Source organism: Pelecanus crispus, chromosome 6 (assembly GCF_030463565.1).
Source record: "Pelecanus crispus isolate bPelCri1 chromosome 6, bPelCri1.pri, whole genome shotgun sequence".
In the NCBI taxonomy this organism is placed as follows: domain Eukaryota; kingdom Metazoa; phylum Chordata; class Aves; order Pelecaniformes; family Pelecanidae; genus Pelecanus; species Pelecanus crispus.
In genome coordinates this window covers 17318638-17340281 of record NC_134648.1, presented here as the reverse complement: position 1 = coordinate 17340281, position 21644 = coordinate 17318638, and the positions used below count along the sequence as shown (strand labels likewise).

Below are 21644 nucleotides of genomic sequence, written 5' to 3'. Positions count from 1 at the left end.
AATGGAAAACCGGATCTTAAGCTTTGTCGTCACCTCCCCTGCTTACGCAAGTGACTTTCTCAATAAAGGAGCTGTTTCATAGGAGTTTTGGCAAAGGATAAGGTAAGCTTTCTAGCTACTAACAACACGTCATGATAGAAGTTCTAAGGACGTAGTTACAGTATAAATAAGGGAAAACAGTTGTAGCTGTAAAAAAGCATCTTAAAGGGGCGGTGGGGAAAGTCACCCATCTGGGAATGCACAGGGCCTTGGTCAGTGCTTTGTCACACTGGGAAGCTGAAGATCATCATCTAGAGAGCTACTCTGTCAGCATGCAAGAAACTTCTTGTAGGAGTGGCTCCAGTGGGAAGATGTCGCTTCCTGTCCTTGACTGGGGTAGAGCTCTTGTGAGAGAAACAGCCCAGCCTTTTGTGGTACATCTAAGTATTTTCATCTGCTGAAATTCACAGGCTACAAATAAGCTGAGCCAGACTTGTGTTAATACCTGCTTTAAGTTATCCTTTCTCCACTACTAGCAAAGCTTGGATCTGAATGGCTGACAAAGCAGCCTGTGCAGCTCTCCTGAACCAACAGCCGCTGGATCAATATATGGAACGAGCAGAGTACTAATCTCTGGAGACTTAAACTGGCTTTTGTACGATCAGGAACAGAGGGACAGTAGCACTAGTAATGGTGTAGATCTCCTGTGCGGCAGAAAAAGTTCTCGACCCCTAAAAATGAAATAATTTGACAGTAACTGTATTGTAACCCTTTTGCTCCTGACCTCTTCTAACAGCATGGACAGCTGAGCTAGCGCTATACACAGTGCTCTCAATTTAGACCTGAACGGAGCCTGTTTGGGATTTAATTGAACATCAGAAAACACAGCCTAAGCAGTAGAGAAGACTTGACTTTAGAATTCAGTAGGGTTTATTCTACAAATCTTAGATCAATGCCAATGATACAAGTTTTATGAATTCTCATTAAAAATACAAGTCAGTATAAAGATTCCAATAGTAATATAATGCATGATGATTCAGTTTCAAAACTTAAGGAATGAATCTGGGTTTTGGACCATGCTACAGAAAAGGGGAACACAATGTAGAAGAAAGAATATTTAGTTTACCTCCCTTACTTTAGGAGGGGCTTGTGCCTTATTGCCACAATACCTGAAAAAGCAATATGAAGTGCATAGCAGCCTTGCCTGTACGGTCTCTAGGCAAAACTGTTGAATTTAGTATCACAGTCCTCTCCCCCCACGACCAAGTTCTGTTAATTAAGGTACATTTTGATAGCCTGATGTCGCTATAATAATTTAAAGCTATTGCAACACCATCCCCCATGATGATTATAATAAACAACAGTCCTTTGAACTGTAAAATCCTCTTGTGATGCACTGAAACTTTTCTACTGTGCTAACCATTTTGCCCAGTGTCTCCAGGAACACTAAATACTGATTCAAATCAAAGGTGAGTTAGTTCTTTATTCAAAACTCTCCTGTCCATGATTTTTTTTTTTTAAATGATGTTTCAGTGCACTCTAACACTCAAATGCATTGTTCATAGCTTCAGGCACAGTTAGAAATAAATCAGACATTTTCTTGAACCTTGATGAAAGGTGTTACAGCTTTCACTAAACAGTTGAAATTTGGCCACAGAATTGCTAGATCAAATGCTTTGGAGTGGGGGAGAACAAAACTACCCTTTCTTTCTGGGAGCTGCCTGCACTTACACAGGGATTAGGCTTAATAAAGCCATACCCTAAGCCTAAATTTTAGAGAAACAGTTTATTTATCACAAGAGGTCACTCTTGACAAGATATGTACCTCATCCCCCAAATGCTGTACGTACATCTGTTTATTTCTAGTGACATTTTCACCCTGTCAAAAATAACGGGTGTCTGTCTTGTTGAGCCCAGTCATTTCTTGTAGCAGAACCACATAAACATCACAGAGCAGGTATCATGCATCTATCTGCAAAAGCAGACAGGGAAACTAGGCTTAACAATACGCATACATTTCCAAACAGAATTTTGGTGCAGACAGTGACATTTAACTGAACCTCAGCTTTTACCGAAATATTAGCATAATACAAAAATCCAGAAACACTGGGTAAAAAGAAGCTGCTGACTTCCACGCATCAGTTAAAGAAAAAAAAAACCCCTCTTGCATAAATGGAGCAGCAGCACAGAACAAGCACAGACTTGGCTATACAAATACAGCTTTTCTTCTGTAGGAATTTGCAAGAATTCTCCACCCAACATCATACTATCATGTTTTAGCATCATACCAATGGTGGCAAAATCTAATAGTAAGCCATCATGCAGGCTAATGGGAATTTTTTCCACCGTACTGAATGCTGCTGTGCTTGCTTTGAATACGTATTGTCACTCTGATTTGTCTTTGTAGTAAATGCATCTTATACTCTTAACAGTCACATTTAGTCAGAAGTAAAAAAAGTTCAGTAGCCCATACTGGGCTTTAGTACAGTCAAGATGACAACAAAATACAAGGATGTCATTAAACTGCATATATTATAGAAAACAGGTTTACTTTGCATTTAAGTCACATTTAATACAAGACAAGTTGGTCTGAAACTGTGAACTGATTCTATCTGGAACAAAGTATGGCACAGATTCCCAATATCTATGGACATTGTGTAAATAACACATTTTTCTCTTTGCAATGATTATCAATTCGCCAAAAATAGTGTAACAGTCAAAAGGGAAGAGTGAAGGAAAACAGATTTAGGAGAAGAAATAAAAAAATGTTTAACAATTGAAAATAAATGACTTCTTTTGTAAGAAACTTTATTTAACTTCATTTTTAAAAATGCATTCTCTCCTCAGAACAAATGCCACCTTAAAAAAAAGACTGCAGTAGCACACACTTGCACTCAAAGAAAAACATGCAAAACTGAGAGCTGAAAAAATTTGCATAAAAATCCAAGACTTCAGGCAAAAGTTTGCCCCTGTGTGCCTTTAGGGACCCCAGACCATAAACAGCTTTCAGTGCAATGTCTCTTGCTTCCAATTGGTGGGGAAACATATGGCAGAAGCTTGTCTTCTGACAGCTACACTCTCCCAGATGTCTGAAGCAAAAACAGTCTCAGCTATATTTTAAAATATCATTGTTAAACTGTTGCAGAAAGTACAAACAGAATTCAATAAAATGTCAGGATCCAGTGAAGAAAAACTTTTGAGTTTTACCCTGTGCCATACACTTCTTAAAAAAAAAAAATTAGACAGAAAAACAGATTTTATTAATACACCCTCTTTAAATTTTTTATTTCTGAAAGCAGCTCTTTATGCAAATCAAAAGCAGTTCCTGAGTAACTGCAGTAAACAGTGTCTTTTAAATATTTTTGCGCCTCAGCTCTTCTGTTTTGGTTCTTCCTTGTTTTTCTCCTTAGTTTTCAAGTTTAATCTCAGTTCTTTTTCAAAAATGTGCAAGTTCAGTTAGCATCGTTTCCAGAAGTCCACAGCTTGCAGGTCTTCCTGCAACAACTATAAGATCTGCACATATGCTAGGTTGTACTCCTATACCTATTGCAGATTTTGCTCTCAAACCTGTACAGCATGCATTTTCACGTCTTCTTCAGCATACGCCGGGACTGCCATGTATGGAACTTATTGTAGGCCGTCTGCAGCATCTCTTCTATATGACTTATCAACTGAAACATTAAGAGGGAAAAAAAAAAAATATCCCAGCTACTGGAAAACAGATCCCCTCCCCTCCCTTTGATCAGATACTCAGCTGGATTCTTCCTTTTATTCACCAAGAGTAATCTCACTAAAATCAAAGAGGTATGCCAGATAGATAAAGAGAGAAAGGACTTTGAAGCTCTACTGCAAAGTAGCTGTAGAGGGAGCAGTTCGGAGAGCTACTAAGCTGAGAAGCTCACAGGGAAGTGACACCTGATTGTGCTGACCAGTATTTAGTCTGTGACCACTTCAAGTCTCACATGGTGGGAGACAGTTTTGAAGTTGCCGAAGTTCTACTTCATGGTGGAAGTGAAAAATGAAACATGACTTCCCGTTTTTGTTGTCTCACTTGGGTAATTTCAAATTATAGTTCTTGACAGTTTCTGGTATTATTCAGCAAGTTATACAGGGAGAGAAGACATGCTTAACTCTACCCAGTTTCCCTCTGCCCATCTCTTAGTTAACAAAAAACCTGAAATGCCCTATGATACGAAGTAACAAAGCTACCATCCTCTGATAATTGTGAGTCAAATTATTAAATATGCACCCATGTAATTAAAGAGTATTTTCTCCTTACGTTTGTGCTTAAATACTGTCTCCGAATCTTTTCTTGGAATGGGCAGAGCTTTGTAACCTGAAATCTTTCCAAGTTGCTCCTCATTTTCACAACCTGGGAGAGAGACAGAAACCAATGTTACAATCACTTGCACAGAAGTTTCATTTCCTTTAACAAACTGTTCTCCAACTCCAACCTTGTAACTAATTCTGGGGGCTACTTTAAGTTAAGAAAGTGACTAAAATATTAGTCTCTAACAACTCTTGAGCACGTATTTATTTTTGAGACAATTGCAATATGACTGGACGTGCACTGTGCCACTGTGGTAATTTTTACTCTGTCAGTAAATACTATAGGTAAGATTCACAAAAATATCTTTTTTTGCTTCAAGCAAATACTGTACCATGGATTTTCAGGCCACATATTGCAGCAGAAAATCCAGCATATCTGAACACAAGTTTTTATCTTTGTGATCCATGTGAGGTCAAAAGAAGGAATAGCAACAGAAAAATGGTTACAATCATATACCTAGTTGTAGAGAGACATATCTTCTTGAAGGCAACTTTGTTGTAAAAAGCAGTGTATCTTCTGAAGTTATGACTGAGTGATTTTGCAATAGATAGAAGAATAAGGACAAATTTCTTGTAAGTGTCACTGCAGAGGTTATGCCGAAGAGTTGGGGAAGGGTGGAGCTTTAGTTTGTGTGTTTTAAACTGGCAGTGAGAGATGTGCAGCTGGAATATAGCTGACCATTCTGTTTGAATGTTTGTTGTGGTGAATGGAGTTAAGTTCAGTTGGCGACCAGTCACAAGCGCTGTTCCCCGGGGCTCTGTTTTGGGGCCAGTCTTGTTTAACATCTTTATCAACAATCTGGATGAGGGGATTGAGTGCACCCTCAGTAAGTTTGCAGATGACACCAAACTGGGTGGGAGTGTCGATCTGCTCGAGGGTAGGATGGCCCTGCAGAGGGACCTGGACAGGCTGGACCCGATGGGCCGAGGCCAACTGTATGAGGTTCAACAAGGCCAAGTGCCGGGTCCTGCACTTGGGTCACAACAACCCCATGCAACGCTACAGGCTTGGGGAAGAGTGGCTGGAAAGCTGCCTGGCCAAAAAGGACCTGGGGGTATTGGTTGACAGCCGGCTGAACACGAGCCAGCAGTGTGCCCAGGTGGCCAAGAAGGCCAACAGCATCCTGGCTTGTATCAGGAATAATGGGGCCAGCAGGAGCAGGGAGGTGATTGTCCCCCTGTACTTGGCACTGGTGAGACCGCACCTGGAATACTGTGTCCAGTTTTGGGCCCCTCACTACAAGGAGGACATTGAGGTGCTGGAGTGTGTCCAGAGAAGGGCAACAAAGCTGGTGAAGGGTCTGGAGCACAAGTCTTATGAGGAGCGGTTGAGGGAACTGGAATTGTATCGCCTAGAGAAGAGGAGGGTGAGGGGAGACCTTATCGCTCTCTACAGCTACCTGAAAGGAGGTTGTAGTAAGGTGGGTGTTGGTCTCTTCTCCCAAGTAACAAGTGATAGGACAAGAGGAAATCGGCTCAAGCTGCACCAGGGGAGGCTTACATTGGATATTAGGAAAAATTTCTTCACGGAAAGGGTAGTCAAGCATTGGAACAGGCTGCCCAGAGAGGTGGTGGAGTCACCATCCCTGGAAGGGTTCAAAAAAATGGGTAGACGTGGCACTTTGGGACATGGTTTAGTGGGCGTGGTGGTGGTGGGTCGATGGTTGGACTGATGATCTTAGAGATCCTTTCCAACCTTAATGATTCCTAGTTTTCACTTTCATTAAAAATAATCCAGCCACCAAGCCAGGAAACATGAAATTGCTGCTCTACCCTTAATTGGTTTAGTGGTGGACATGGTAGTGTTAGGTTAATGGTTGGACTGGATGATGTTAAAGGTCTCTTCCAACCTAAATGATTCTATGATTCTATTCTATGAAACTAGCCTACAGCAACTGCTCCTGAAGGATGTTAACAGGCATGCAGGGACAAGGATGTTTTTAACCAATAGCACCAGCAGAGTTGCTGAAAAAAGTAATGTTTTATGTTGTTTTGTGACCTTCGGTTCTAGGGATGAGTAAGTGCTGTGCTGATTTAAAGCTAGTGTATTAGTTCTATACTTCAAGTTAATGACAGTCATTCTAAACCGTGATCTGGCCACATCATAACCAGGGCCACAGCAGGAAGCTACGTCTTACCTTTTCTTCTAGGAATGGCGTGTTAACAGGAAAGCAGGACCAGAAGTGTCGTAGCAGTTCCCCTACTGCCACGTACAAGTGTTTTAGTTCAGACTGAACGTCATTTGGCACCATCTCTACAACAGGAAAAAGATTTTGTCACATCACTCAAAACTGTCATGAAAAATGAGAACGTAAGGCTAATGAAGGAGTTCAGCAATATACATGTCTACTACAATCACAGAAAGGTTGGCTGGGAGGGAATGGTGCGCTGCCTCACACCTGAAGTAGGAATATCAGCAGTATTAGATCAGGTCAGCTGCTATTTATGGCTATATACTTGGAAGCTTGTACATTATATAGGGAGATCTATGCCAGGCAAAGAATGGACACCAAACTTAATCCAGGATTAGAAGCAGTTCATTTGTATTGTTCTAACAGTGTGGCGGTACTGCTTCTGGGACCAGCACCTTGTTCTCTTCATAGCCCAGTGCCAAATACTGCGTGGTGGATACTGCAAGCTTTTCCCTCTCTCTTACACTGACAATGAGAATACAGTCACAGCATGTGGAAGATGAAAAATCCAGGCAGGAACAAGGAACTGTATCCCAGATACTCTTAAAGAAGAAAGGGCAATAGGGTTCAAGAACAGGGAAGGAACCACAATCATAAACAAAGACAAAAAGCACAAGCAGTCACTGAGGACGACAGGAGCACAGTGAACTGAACAGCGAATAGTGAACTCTAGGATGAGGCTGTTTTAAAAAAAAGAAAATGGTGGTGGTCAGGCTCAAAGAAGTGGAGAGTAGCACCCAGTATGTCAACTGGGATGGGAAAGAAAGCCGCACTACTGCTTGCTGACTCCTTTTCTTTCAGTACCATAAAGAACTCATACTTGCTTTTTCAGCTGTCTGAATTAGTTTCTGCTGCTCTTCAGACCAAGTAATGCAAGTTAAACTGGAAAACTGTTATAAACCTTGCTTGGTGAGAATAGGGATTCATCTGCTGTGAGACTAAAGAGAAAGGAACTCAAACTGGCAGAAATGTGACAACAGGGAAAGGGGTGGTTGAATGGAGGTGTGAGAAGGAGGGGTTGTCTGTTTTGCCCTTGCAGTCCACAAGAAAGTTGTCCTTTTTCACAGCAAGCTGTGGATCTTAAATGCAGGCTGCAAAAAAGCTAGTTCCAGACAGTTATCTAGGCCTCGCCTCCTTAGAGTCTTCCCAGACTACACCTTTATTTTCTAAAATTAAAAAAAAAAAAAAAAAAAAAAAAAAAAAATCAGGAGAGAGATGCTGAACAAGTAAATCCCATTATCTGTAAGAGGACTTAGTATCAAGTGCATCCTTCATCACTCGCTCTGTAAAATTTTCTCTCATTCACTTGCCCTCAGCACTGGTGTATCCAGTACCACCCTCATGGTGTGGCTGGGTTATTGCTTTTGTTTTGTTGCTGTAACCCAGTATTACTTCAGCTACATTTCCATTACTTCCTTTATCAGTGTAACGTATTCTAAGAGGCCAGGTACTATACTGCTGTATAATGCAATAAGATACAATTAAAAAGTATTGTACATCCTAAATCCTTACGGTTTATGGCTTGCTGTGTTCCACCCTGCATAAGTGCTCCTCCAGGTGACAGGACTGCAATAGTGCTAGTAGCATCACCACTTGAAAGAACCTGAAGGGAGAGAGGGAAGAAGTATTTCAGATCACTTTTTCCAACAAAATCTTATCGCTCTCTACAACTACCTGAAAGGAGGTTGTAGTGAGGTGGGTGTTGGTCTCTTCTCCCAAGTAGTTAGTGATAGGACGAGAGGAAATGGGCTTAAGCTGCGCCAGGGGAGATTTAGGTTGGAAATTAGGAAAAATTTCTTTACCGAAAGAGTGGTCACTAATTGGAACAGGCTGCGCAGAGAGGTGGTGGAGTCCCCATCCCTGGAAGTGTTCAAAAAACGGGTAGATGTGGCACTCTGGGACATGGTTTAGTCTAGTCTACCCTTGATTGGTTTAGAGTAGACTTGGTAGTGTGGGTTAATGGTTGGACTGGATGATCTTAAAGGTCTTTTCCAACCTAAACGATTCTATGATTGTATGTATTTGAACTCCAGTGGCAAAGATACCGTTGAGCAGATACAATGGAAGTTCTGATGAAGAGTCTGCTCTTCTCCAGAATTTGACACAGTGCCTTTAAGTGCTATAGCTCATGTTTTCAGTGAAAGCTCTCCCACTAATTATGGACAAACAAATCTTTTCTTTACCTAGTATGTGAACTGGCTGTGCAGCTACTTTGAAATGACACAGAGAATTACTATACAGAACTGTGACATGTTCACAGTTGTGGCTGCTTTACTTAGGGCCAAATCTAGGTTTACTAACAGAGGAAGTTCAGATACTGGCTGGGGAGATTGGCTACATGGCTATGCTGCCCTCCAGTTGCCAGGACAGAGCTTCTGCCTGTAGTACAGAGCTATGCAGCCCACAGTGAAATCTACATCCTACATAATTGCATTTAGGGGCAAAAGATCCATTCAGTTATAAACCTGCTTACTATGACCTCCTAAGACCATTACATCCTAAATTTCAGGAGGTGGGATCAATATTATTGGCCTGTGCTTCATTTTGCATGGCTGTCCTGCTTTACTACTTGATACCTTTACTATTTCCTCCAAAGAACATGGTAATAGTAGAATGTAACTCTGAATATCAGCAATGACTCAGTTTCCTATTGTTTAGATTTTAAACACAGTAGCTCAAAAGGTATCGCCTGAAGTTGTAAAACAAATTGAGTAACATAAAACTACTGGAGATAATGAAGTTTACCCTGAAAAATTAAAATTCCAGTAGACATGAGACACAAAATTATATAGAAAGCAAGATGCTAACATCAAGAAGGGAATTATTTTGAGTATTCTTCCATACCTGAGTTAGTTTGGGTACATATGCTTCCATTTCTTGCCTAATACTATGAAAAGAATTAATTATATCCTGACTGGTTGCATATTGCTGTGATTGAATTGGAGTTGGACCATGGTAATACCTGTGAGATAAGAAAAGCAAAGAGAAAAGTCTATTAGTAGGAGTGTTGGTAAAACAGAGGCCAAACTCAGTGGACAGTTCTTCAGATGTTTCCAATTTTAGATGCTTTGCAACTGTTGACACTCCTATCTAAATCTTATTCATTGACAAACTAAAATACATTGCCACATGGGAAGAGATTGGGTTTGGGATGATATGACAGCAAAATAAGAGAAGAGCTTCTATTGTTGAATCTGTGAGCATCATTTCGGTAATGAAAAGCTATCTGTCCCACCTAGTTCTGGGAATATCACTAGAATGGAGGAATTCACACCACTTTCAATTGAAACTAAGCTAAAGGAAGTTAGGTGCACATTTGGAACTGTTCTCTTTCCTGTGGTATCACTTATTTTCTGAAGTTGCATCTATGGTTCTCAAACTCGAAAGTCTAGAAAACCAGAGGACTATTAATAGAAAAACACTAGACCAGTGAGCAGTCCAAACTATCCCGATTGCACTTTTTTTGCCTGGATTTTCCTTGGAATCATATGTATTTTCACATGTAAATACATTTTTCCACTGTAAGCTGCAACAAAGTGCTGAACTGCAAATACAGCTCTGTTAGACTTTCACAGAAATTACATGACAAAGCCCTTCAAGTAGGCTTACAGAGACTTAACGTGCTGAAAAGCAAGAGGAAATCAAAATACAAATTTAAATAGGAATTACTTGGAAGTTGGTTTATGCAGGAGTTCATATTAGGCTTCTAAACTTAGCCTAAACACACTTGAGTGTGGCACAGTAGAGACTAAACCAGCTGATTCTGTGCAGGCTGTGATGAGACCTGTAGATTGAATATGCTGAAATAGCCGTGCATATTTTATTAACTTACCTATCAGACTTCTTTAAGTTTAGTGCAATAGTTTTAATGCTATTATTCTTTGCTAAATCTTCATATTCAATGGACTCCTGCAGTTTCACCTAAAATAAGCCAAATAATTATACACATTACTAATGAGGACACAGTTCAATGCATGTAGTGTTGTTTGTGGGTTTTTGTTTTGTTTTTTTTTCCCCACTTCACTGAGTTTGAGCAGAAGAGTTACTAAAACCTTAAAGAAAATGAAAGTGTGGAATGGTTCATGTCTACCCTCCAGAGGGAGCAGTGCCCAATATTATTTAAGTGTGCAATTTGGAAGTCTTGGCACTACCATTTTTTCCTACAGATTCTGGCCAAAACTTGCAGTCCCTGCCACTTCTAAAAAGTGCTCTTCTATACACAGATCATTCTTTGTGCTCTTGATTTATGTCCATCTATCTATTTGGGGAAGAGTGGCTGGAAAGCTGCCTGGCCAAAAAGGACCTGGGGGTGTTGGTAGACAGCCGGCTGAACATGAGCCAGCAGTGTGCCCAGGTGGCCAAGAAGGCCAACAGCATCCTGGCTTGTATCAGGAATAGTGTGGCCAGCAGGAACAGGGAGGTGATTGTCCCGCTGTACTCAGCACTGGTGAGGCTGCACCTGGAATACTGTGTCCAGTTTTGGGCCCCTCACTACAAGGAGGACATTGAGGTGCTGGAGCATGTCCAGAGAAGGGCAACAAAGCTGGTGAAGGGTCTGGAGCACAGGCCTTATGAGGAGCGGCTGAGGGAACTGGGATTGTATCGCCTAGAGAAGAGGAGGGTGAGGGGAGACTTTACTGCTCTCTACAACTACCTGAAAGGAGGTTGTAGTGAGGTGGGTGTTGGTCTCTTCTCCCAAGTAGTTAGCGATAGGATGAGAGGAAATGGGCTCAAGCTGCACCAGGGGAGGTTTAGATTGGATATTAGGAAAAATTTCTTCATGGAAAGGGTAGTCAAGCATTGGACCAGGCTGCCCAGAGAGGTGGTGGAGTCACCATCTCTGGAAGTGTTCAAAAAACGGGTAGATGTGGCACTTTGGGACATGATTTAGTCTAGTCTACCCTTGATTGGTTCAGAGTGGACTTGGTAGTGTAGGTTAATGGTTGGACTGGATGATCTTAAAGGTCTTTTCCAACCTAAATGATTCTATGATTCTATCTCCAGATTAGCAGAAATAGTAAAGATTTAATGGCTGGTGTACAAGAATGTAAGACTAAAACCATGACAGTTCCCCAAGCTATTTGGTGACAGTAGAGCTAGAGCATTAGCGATGAGAGGTAACAGCACAGTGATATCAGATTTGTACAATGAGAAAACTACTTTTGAAGTCTCCTACTCTCATGCTACTCTTTCACTCCTCTTTTCATCACATTTATTCTAGTCCTGGTATATCATTTACTCCCCAGTAAAAACTGCAGCTTTCAGGAAAATCAAAGCCGTTGACTACCTTGACATTTAACAACACAGGTATTCTACAACTTTTTCTCACAATATATGCAGGTTTTATGTCCCCTTGGCATTTTTTATTTAGGCTGTCAACTCTAGCAAGAGTATCCAATTCAGTTTTGTAGCAATTACAGTACTCTTTTCTGCTTTGTGAGCTGCTATGGTTAGTCTAAAACAGGCTGCTGTCCTGTATTTCAGTGCACCAGGTCACCATGCTTTCAGTTTAACCTCACTTCAGCTTCTGACCTTAAGATGAAGGCTGCTGTGTGCCAGTTTAATCATTCCCTCTACAAAAAAATATAGTTGATAGGTTAATATTGGTGCTTGAACACCACTATCCCTTTCAGATGGATGTTCCTTAGAAGTTTTCAGGCATTTGGGAAAAAAAAAAGGGGCGGGGGGGTGGCAAAAAATAGAAATGCACTGAATGGAAAGAACCAGATTTCTGGGTCCAATCAGAAGCATGCTGGAAATTTTTTACTTTCATTGGGCACTACTGAAGAGATAAACAGAACGATACCTCAAGGTGTAATTTATTTGTGTTTACTAACAGAGGCACAAAGCTTCTTACAGGCCCTCAGGTTCTTATTCTATATACTTCTAAGCAAAGCTAAATACGGATCACTTTAGATGTGTTGTAAAACAAGTAATGAACCTTCAGCAATCTTTTGAGAGACAGAGCTTCCAGTTCCATTCAATTAGGGTTGCATCAGCTAATGTTATACCTTTTTCATTGGTGGTTGAAAGAAATCTGAATCCCTGGAGTTTCCATCCGTACTGCTGGTCTCACTGTAATGGTCATTTTGTGCTTCTCTTAAAATAGAGAAACAGCATTAAGAAGAATTCACCTCACAGGAAACTTAAGATACAAGCTAGAGACAAAGTAAATACATCTGTTTCAAAAAATTTTATATGCATGTTCACATACTATACATCAACATTTTTCCCCTATGTCTTCATTTCTAGAAGTTGCTCTAGATAGAAGGAACCAACTCTTCAAATAACCCTGTTTGTCAAAGGGGGAAATTCAACAGCAGGGGAGGGTGCTTCTCCCTCTCTTCAGAAATAGTAGCATGCTCACAGTGCAAGTAGGACACAGCAAAATCATGCCTAAATTAGAAACACTTTGCATACACACTTATGCCCACCAGGTATTAGCAGAGCTATGTGGGAGCCCTGAGATACTACTGTTTCAGAATGAGAGCTATTGTTTTGTCTCTTTCTGAACTGGGAAACAGAAACACATGTTACCCAGACAAGATTGTTTAAGGTCCACTGTTCAATTTGTGCAAGACAGAAGAACATGAGGGAGCAGAGCTACACATAAGAAAGTATTTAATTAAGATCTCTCAAAGGTAAGGTCTGTAGGATTTGGGTAGAGTGGTTGTCTGTAAACCAGCTGTAAGGCAGACTTCACATCAAACCCATTTCATGTCTCTCAAGAAGTTTCATTTGTGAAGTTTACTGTAAATATACGTATCCAGCTGATACATTTTTTTGGTCAGGGGTGGAGTACTGCACCGGACGAATCTTTCATCTGATCCACCCATGCCATGCTGTTCTTTTGCTTCCTCATTTACTTATGTCCATGCACCCCACTACAGGAAGCCCAGCAGACTTGCTCCTGGAAGGCAGACAATAGGAACTCCCTGCACCGGACCTCACCTCTGCACAGCAAACAGAATACTACTTCTGCACCCTTCACCAGGGCTAGAGAACTAAAGTAGAAACATCCTTTCCTTTTTAATCTGCTTTGTATGACAACAACTTAGCTAAAAATAGCATGTGTCATCTCAGACAGCTCTGGAGAACTTTTATAAAGTAAAATGGAACCTAAAGGTATTTTTCATTTCTAGAGCAAAATATTCATTCATAAAAACTGAAAGAAAAGGTTGGATGAGTAATTGAAGATGTATTTTTGTTACAATTTGTTACAAATAGGCTTTTACACAACATTGAAACTTACTGTTTCCTGAGGCCAGCTGCAAGGACCATGGCACTATGATGATTAAAGCGTTTTATAATGGCAGCATTGCTACTTTCTCTAGCGGATTTTGAGGCATTTGATGTAGAGGCCACAGAAGCAACACCATAGCCCTACAAAGAAAACAGTATTAGCTACCTCCTGCCCCAAAGCCAGAAGGACGATTCTCTGTTTTCCATTGAGTCAGGAAGCCTGCATGCCACCTCCTCTGAACTTTACTGAGTGATACTGCATCATCATCTGAAGCAGTATTTTCCTACCTTCCCTCCACCATCACTTTATGTACTTTGAAAAGTTTCCACAGACTATTTTATTCTAACGCTTGGCAGTTTAGAGGTGTCTGAGAGAAGAAAAAAATTCTTAAACAGATAGTTTTATAAGACCATGATCTGTTAAAAGTAAAAACAGAACTAGCTTAAAAAAACATTCAGGGATCACCTGTACAAAACAGACAGGCACTGATGGCAAGTAAGAGCTAGCAGTTGTTCTACTGCCCTCTTTTTAACACCTTGTGGGACACCAGCACCCCACAGACTAAATGACACCTGTCAGGAGGATGTGATACCACTAGGAATTCAAAAAACCTCAAGTGTTAATGTTGGCAGTGTTCCCCAGTTACCAAGTGGCTGAAAGGCAATCACTTTACCCTATGCTCAGTTTCATGCTTCGCAGTTAACCAGCCTCAAAAGCAAACTAGGGCAGTTTGCATAGCATTTCCAACATACCTATCCTAAACTCCTACTCCAGTTTTAGACTGGTAGCTTTATACAATTCCTATGGGGGAAAAAAAAAAACAACATCCCCCCCCCCCAAAAAACAACAAAAAAACCCCCAAAACAAAAAACCCCCACCACCCCCCAAAACAACAAAAACCCCAACTTAGAAATACAGCATCATTATTAATTACAACTCAAAAGTTTAAGTTAAATCAACTGCAGAAAAGTGCATCTTCAAGTTATTTCACGTTATGGTACACCATTTATAACAATTGCTTTAATATGTACTTGGAGGCAGATGGCAGTTCAAGTTAGTCATATTTTTAGCAAAACACAGTATTTAAAGCTAAACAAAGAAAACTGTATAAAGTGTCCTTAAAATTAAGCTGAATCAAACAAATAGCAATGTTCAAAGTGGGAACAAATGCAAAAACTTTTTCCTGTTTTGTGCTACTCTTCTGTATGTTGTCACAGCTTCTAAAAGGTAGAAGAAACCAGAGAGTCCACTTTAGACAAAAAAGCCATCCAAGAGAAATAATTCTTTTAAAATTATAAGTCCTGCTTTTATACCCAGCACACTAAGACAGACATACAGGTCCATGGGCACAGTTTCCATTTCTCTGCACACATACAACTGTGTAAAAAACCATTACAGCAGCCTAGTAAGTGATGTGTTTTAGAATTAGCATTTATAGTTATTTTAACAGGAGGAGGACCCACTTTCTCCTTAAATGAAACTAGGGGGGTAGGGGTTTTTTTGCCAACTACTTACTTCATCTAATGTTTTATCTTCCAAAGCTGTTAAATCTATCAGAGGGTTTTTTACTCCTTGGGACACCATTGTTTTTAACCCTGTATGAAGTAAAGAAAAAAACATTAAAAACTGTACCTGAACAAATAGAAATAATTGTGGAATTATTAGATTATATTTAAACTTTGTCTTCTTTTAAAGGTTCTGCAGCTGCCCAAGTATCAGTGTGACTAAAACTTTCAACCCTTTTCAAAGTTCCATTGAAAGTAAGAAACAAACCTGGAAAGTTATTGTAAAAGATTGTCCTACTAATTAGCGCAGTTTTTATCAACTTCTACACATCACTGAATACTGCTTGGTTTAAAAAAAAAAAAAAAAAAAATTGAAGAGGTAGTTATATTAATTGTATTAGTGGGAACCAGGAAGCCTTAATTGTGTGTTTCTTCTAATTTTGGCACTGTTTCACTGCCCTGTCTTGGGCAGAATGATAATTTCTATCTGGTGATAGCTTTTAATTGTGAAGGGTTGTGGATTCCTAACAGAATGCTTTCACTAGTCAGAATACGTATTAAGGAATGGTGTTAAGTGATCTCAATTCTCCACATTTCTGTATCATCAGAAACCTACCTCAAAAATTCAATAAAAACTTAAGTCAGATAATATTTTAAGATTTCACATTAAAAAGGTTGACAAAGAACAGGGGTGGCAACTCCTCTGGAAATTCTTAAACAAGATCTGTATTTGTCTATTACTAAAACCTGATCTATAACAAAAGCTATGCCTGTTGTAAATTGTGCACATACCACAAAATGAAGCCTTATGTAAACAAAGTTATTCCATGGGAACTGATGGCAGGGCATAATCAATCTAGCATGATAGCATATTACAGAATTTATCACAGATTTACTGTTGCATGAGTTGTAACAAAGACTATTTCTAGTGCTACCACTTTCCAAAGGCTAATTTGTTTCAAGAAATACACTCACTGCAAAACATGCAAAGAATAGCAAAGCGATAGCTAACTTTCAACGATAATCTGTAGCTTTCACTTCACAGTTCGACAAAAAAGATGCTCAGTAAACGGACATAAAACTTTTGACTTCAGCTCTCCTAGGTTTACTAGATACACCTCTTGAGTGTTGTGCTCTAGGATATAGCTAAGACTGTAGCAGCCTACTGCAGAAACAAAGTCAAAAAGCTTACCTTTTTCATCCAGTTTGGCACATTCCGCAAAGAGGTCTTTTGAGCCTGTATTGAGCCTGTCCCGATGGAAATAGTGAGACTGAAAAAACCGTGTCCAGAATTCCTTCTCGGTCATGTTATGTGGAACATTTTCTGCGTATTTCATTTTTACTGTGAACAAAACACATAATGATTACAAACTGTTCCACAAATCTTAATATGGTATTTTATGTTGAAATTTCCTTGCTTGCTGTCTAAAGCTGCCTTCGTTCATGCCAATTAAATGTAAGGGAATGCAGTAGTTAAGCATGAGCAAACAGGTAGTCTTTTATGCCCTGCCATGCTAGCTAATGCTTTGAAAAGAAATGCACGTAACAGTGGTCTGAATGCTCTAATTTGAATTGCACACACACAAGAAGTCTGATTTGCCAGAGTTCTAGTTATTCTCAGAATGGATCTAGTCTTTTAACCTAGGGCCAAAATGAACCAGGGTCAGTGTTCAGTATAGTGCAGGGGAATGACGGAAATCAGATTCTTTTCCTCGCAAAGGTGATTTCATGAAAAATAACAGTTAATTGAAATGCTGAGTAGGACAGTATCGTGGAAACCAAATATCTATTCACAATTTAAAAAAAAAAAGTCAACGCAACAAGTTAAAAATGTTTTCATTTAATGAAATCAAGTTTTTATTTCAAAAGCATGTTTTAACACATGCTTCTTCCCATCCCTCAAATGAGGCAGGGAAAATCATCCAGAAGACTGGAGGTATGGTCCTTTATAATTCCAGGGTCAGACTAACATTCTAGTTTTCCCACAGTAAGATAGTAAAAACCAAATCTTAAATGCATGTATTTGTTACGTAAAACACTATTCTTACCTGCAGGATATGTTCGAAATATGGATTCAATGATATCTGAAGTCAAATTATACCTCAGACCATTGCAGCCATCTGTTTGAGGCCGTACATCAGCCTAAGAAAAAGCATACAGGGAGGAAAACCGGTCATGTCTGAATGCCTTCTGTAACTGGAGAAGGAAAAAAACCTGGCATCTTGCAATCAAATTCTGCTGCAGATAAAATAATCTTCCTCCTCCAATAATTCATGGCATATTTGATCATAAATAGGTATTTTTAGAATGAGAAATAAAAGAGCATGCATGAACTACTTTATTATACTTGCCACTTAAGGGATGATTCAACAAGTAGACTGTAAGCTTTACAAGATGAAAAGCAAAGACCACTCCATCAGTCAAAAGAAGGTATGCTTAGTTTAATATATCCTTGTTTCAAAGTAAAAATAGGCTTGTTTACTGTATATGCCTCATCTTTTGTTCAACAGTTTAGCTAGTGAATAATCAGTGATGATAATGAAGTGACAAAAAAGGATTCATGGCTCTTGCACCCTATTTCCTTATACACTAAAAGCATCTCAGTATAATTGATAAATAACATTTAATTTAAAAATTGAGGATAAGCCTTAGTCAGAACTTGCAAGTCAGATCTTGGTGATCTCTTTAGGAAGCTCTGGAGCAAGCCAGTGCCCAGTCCAATTCTCAGTAACAGGAAAAAGCACATGGTTGCATATGCTGCCTGCTTTTCTTCCTTTTCCTGTACCCCTAAATTCTAGTTTTTGTACCACCTTCTTCCTAGAGAAACACTCTTTCTGAGCAGAGCCAGATAGTTATTTTAACTTGAACTATGACACACAAATATCTGAAGTTTTCTTCTTCACAAATGCAGAGTACACAAACACAACCAGTTATTTTAAGAAAGCTTCAGTTTTGAAGGCTTTTTTTTGGTTTTGGTTTTTTTTTTAATGTTAAGGTGTAAGAATAATGGAAGACAGGAAATCAGAACAAACAAGTTCATTTGGTAACTGATTCAGGTATTTCTAGGGGGGAAAAACCAAGTGTTTGTACAGCAGCTAACTCATAAAACAAGTCCCACCACCTCTTTCCCTCCCAAAACCTTGATGTGTGCAGTCATTACAACAGTGGAAATGGGCTTCCAGTTAAAGAGTCGTCATCTGTATGAATTTTGTTGCAGAAGTAGAAACATGTCTCTGGGAGGAATCTGAAGATTGTACCTAGATTACTTTTAGACTGCACTGAGATTACTGAAGCATGGTTTCCACAAATGGGTAACATAACTGAAAGTTGGGGAAAGAGAGAGATAAAACGAGCTTTCAGATACACAAGTTGTTCTTCAAGTCACTGAAAGCACATATTGGTTTAAAAAAAATTGGGGACGGAATAAAATCTTTTGCGTGGAAAGTCTTTGCAGCTTGTCAATGCTGCAACAGATACTCTTTTTAACTTACTGAGTTAATACACTGTAATCTAGCAACTAAGTTCACCATTATTCCTGTTTTACGGAAGGCAGAGCAGCAGCATAAACACCATCTGCCTATTGTCAATTTAAAGTTCAAATCGAGCACCTTAAATTGAGAAAATTTTGACGTTGCAGATTTGTGTAAAACCTTTACTTTTTGTTTTCCTCCTTTACACTTGCAATAGTCTAACATGCGGAGAGATGTGAAGTTGAAGAACCAGGAAAGAACAACAGTGAAGTATATGGGAATAAAGTACATGAGCAGAACTCTCACTTTCCCCAATTTGTTTGCTCTAAAATCCTTTAAGTTAGAGGTTCAACGTACCAGAAATGCTGCAGAGATGCCCACATCCTGCTTACTAGGTGCTGCAGAATTATCCCCTGCATTCAGGCTTAAACGGTTGGCCCAGAATTCTTCAGCACTGATTACTTGGCTCACAACAAGGTCTTTATAGAGCTGAAACAAAACAGGATCTTCTTGCAGCATTCTGGTAAAAGAATGTATTGAATAGAATTGAAACGCTGCAGAATAAATCACTAGGATTTCCATAACTAACATGAGTTCACAAAAGGAACAGAAACCAACTTTTCTTTCAAAATGCTGTGCATTTCTTAACCAGACTGTTTAAACAACCAACCTCAATAGCTATATTTGTCTCAAAAGACTTAAGAAAGGACTAAAAAAAATGTTTAAGGACTAGCATGAAATGCTAGAAAACAGTACTGCCTAAGAAAAAGTTAATGTGGGATTAACATCTTGTCCTAAAATATTCTGTGGTGCTCTTGTGTCTTTGCACGTCCAGGACTGGAGTCTCCTGAACTGTAAAAGCGCAATGCATTTTCTTGAACTTCCATAACAAATGTCTCGTGGTGGGAGGGGAAAGGCTATTTCAACACTATCCAATTCGTGTTTAAGATCTTAAAATTCAGTAGTCACAGGTGTCTATTCTAGTGTGAGAGTACAAAGTATGCGTGGGGTAAGATACCTTAAAACACACGTTACCCTAAGTTGCTTGTTCATTTATGTTTCTGTCAGTGACAGTAGGATCTTCATCACTTAAATACCACATGCAGCACAAGTGCTACAGAAATATTCAGAAACATTCCCTTCCACCAGGGAATAATGTTTACAAAAGTTATCATCCAAATATCAAGTATCACCCTTACTATCCAAAATGCAAAGAATGTATGCACCTGAAACTTCAGTTAATTCATGTTTAAGCAGATTTTTGTACAGCTGTGTACCTAGTTTGAAACCCACTAGGCTGTTTTCAGGTAAATGTGCACATGTGTTCACAATCAGCCAATAACTTCAGCAACCTTTAGCATGTACCTCAGGGTCTTGACCATTTGCAAACAAAAAACCAAAAAAAAACCCCAGGAATCTTATGAATACATAGTATACGGTCTAGGGAAGAACATGGATAAACTGCAATCTGGACTGAATGAAATTCTGTAGCTGCTCTAAGGATCAAGTAGGATGAAAAATTTGTGGCAGGATACCCCTATTATGTTTTAACCACCAAGGTTCTTCCAGTTTTTCTTGTTGGTACAAATATAGATTAGTGGCAATTCTTACAAATTAGTGCAGCAGGAAGCAGTCTGTTACTCTAGCTATTTCATTAAAACTCGGAATTTTGGTACATATCTAACCCCCACATATCAATAAATGGAGGAAGTGCCACAGGGACTCTGGACTGTAGTACCCTTCCGAACAGGTTGAAACTTTTTTTTGCCTCATCTGTTGCAAATTAAGCTAATGAAGCCCCATCACTAGACTTGGACTGCTAATCATCAGAAGGATAGACTATGACTGAGCCTGTGCAGAGATTCTGGCTTTTCTGTAACTAGAAAAGCTCTTAATGCCGCATGGCGTAATACTGTAAAACTCCATTTAAGGATACACAGATTCAGAGCTAAGACTGTTCATATACCCAGTACTAATACTAAGGCACATAGCATGAAGAAACTAGTACGGTAACAGTGCCAAAGCAGTCTGCGCTGCTATAGACCCTAGTGGTCGCTGTAGTACTGGAACAACTTAATCCTGGATGTGTCAAGAGCTCCAACACAAGGGCTCTTGCCCTTCTGCTAGGAAATCTCCTTGTAAAGCTCTGATCTACCCAATGAGGCAATGCTCCTATGTTTTGAAAAAATCTAGCTTTAACTTAACCTAAGTTCAAAGCTAGAACAGTCTTTAGAAATAGAAGCTAGTAGATACAGGATTCACAGCAGATGCTAGAATGAAGTGAAAGTCATCGGGGGAGATGCAGAGAAGGGTGCTCTATGGCCACAAGGACTGGTTTAATACAAACATGTTAAAGGAACAGAAGCATATCTTAAAAGCCCTTTTGGGAAAAGGACTTAGGTCCTGAACGTCTTCTCAAAACATATTTTAGAATAAATGTGCTGTATGCCAAATAACAAACTACTGCATCTCAAGTGAGAAGCATGAAAATATCTAGCAATTTAGTAGAGTATATAAAACATCAGAAAAAAAGATTTGAGGGGGAAGAGGCTATACAGGGTCGGGGGGGGAATCAAAGAAGGTGAGAACTTCTGGAAAAGGAAAAAAAAAAAAAAATCTTTCAAGCAGCTTTTCCAACTGATAAATATATACTTAAGAAGACTAAAGAGACAGACTGCCAGTCGGGTGCTTTCATCTCATAGCCACGGATAACAAAGTCTGGGTGGCAGCTGGGCTGGTTGCCTTTACACCTCAAGAACGTGTCACTGAGAACACCAGTACAGTCTCAACATGTTACAGTTATGTAAGTCTCAAGGAACTGCCTCTAAATTGAAAGCAGAGGGATTTTTACTAGGGAAACAAATGCCATATCACTAACGATGTTGCAATATCAACTGTTAGCAGAAATACACTATAGTTAGGTAAC

The 21644-nt window shown here is 39.6% G+C and overlaps 1 protein-coding gene across 7 annotated transcripts in view; it reads right to left on the bottom strand.

Moving 5' to 3' along the window:
• Positions 1-2766: 2766 nt before the first annotated feature.
• The window catches only part of GTF2H1 (general transcription factor IIH subunit 1), a 227247-nt gene continuing 208369 nt past the window's right edge, over positions 2767-21644 (bottom strand). For 6 of the 7 annotated variants that reach the window (XM_075712331.1, XM_075712329.1, XM_075712334.1 and 3 more), the window contains exons 4-15: positions 19076-19238; positions 17297-17390; positions 16441-16590; positions 15259-15338; positions 13753-13883; positions 12512-12599; positions 10333-10421; positions 9345-9462; positions 8013-8103; positions 6447-6562; positions 4259-4351; positions 2767-3650 (exon numbers count right to left, since the gene is read on the bottom strand). In XM_075712331.1, coding sequence (XP_075568446.1) covers positions 3564-3650; positions 4259-4351; positions 6447-6562; positions 8013-8103; positions 9345-9462; positions 10333-10421; positions 12512-12599; positions 13753-13883; positions 15259-15338; positions 16441-16590; positions 17297-17390; positions 19076-19238 — 1300 coding nt within the window. In that variant the 3' untranslated portion in view covers positions 2767-3563. The remainder of the gene's footprint in view (positions 3651-4258; positions 4352-6446; positions 6563-8012; positions 8104-9344; positions 9463-10332; positions 10422-12511; positions 12600-13752; positions 13884-15258; positions 15339-16440; positions 16591-17296; positions 17391-19075; positions 19239-21644) is intronic. The other variant, XM_075712332.1, reaches the window with a different exon arrangement.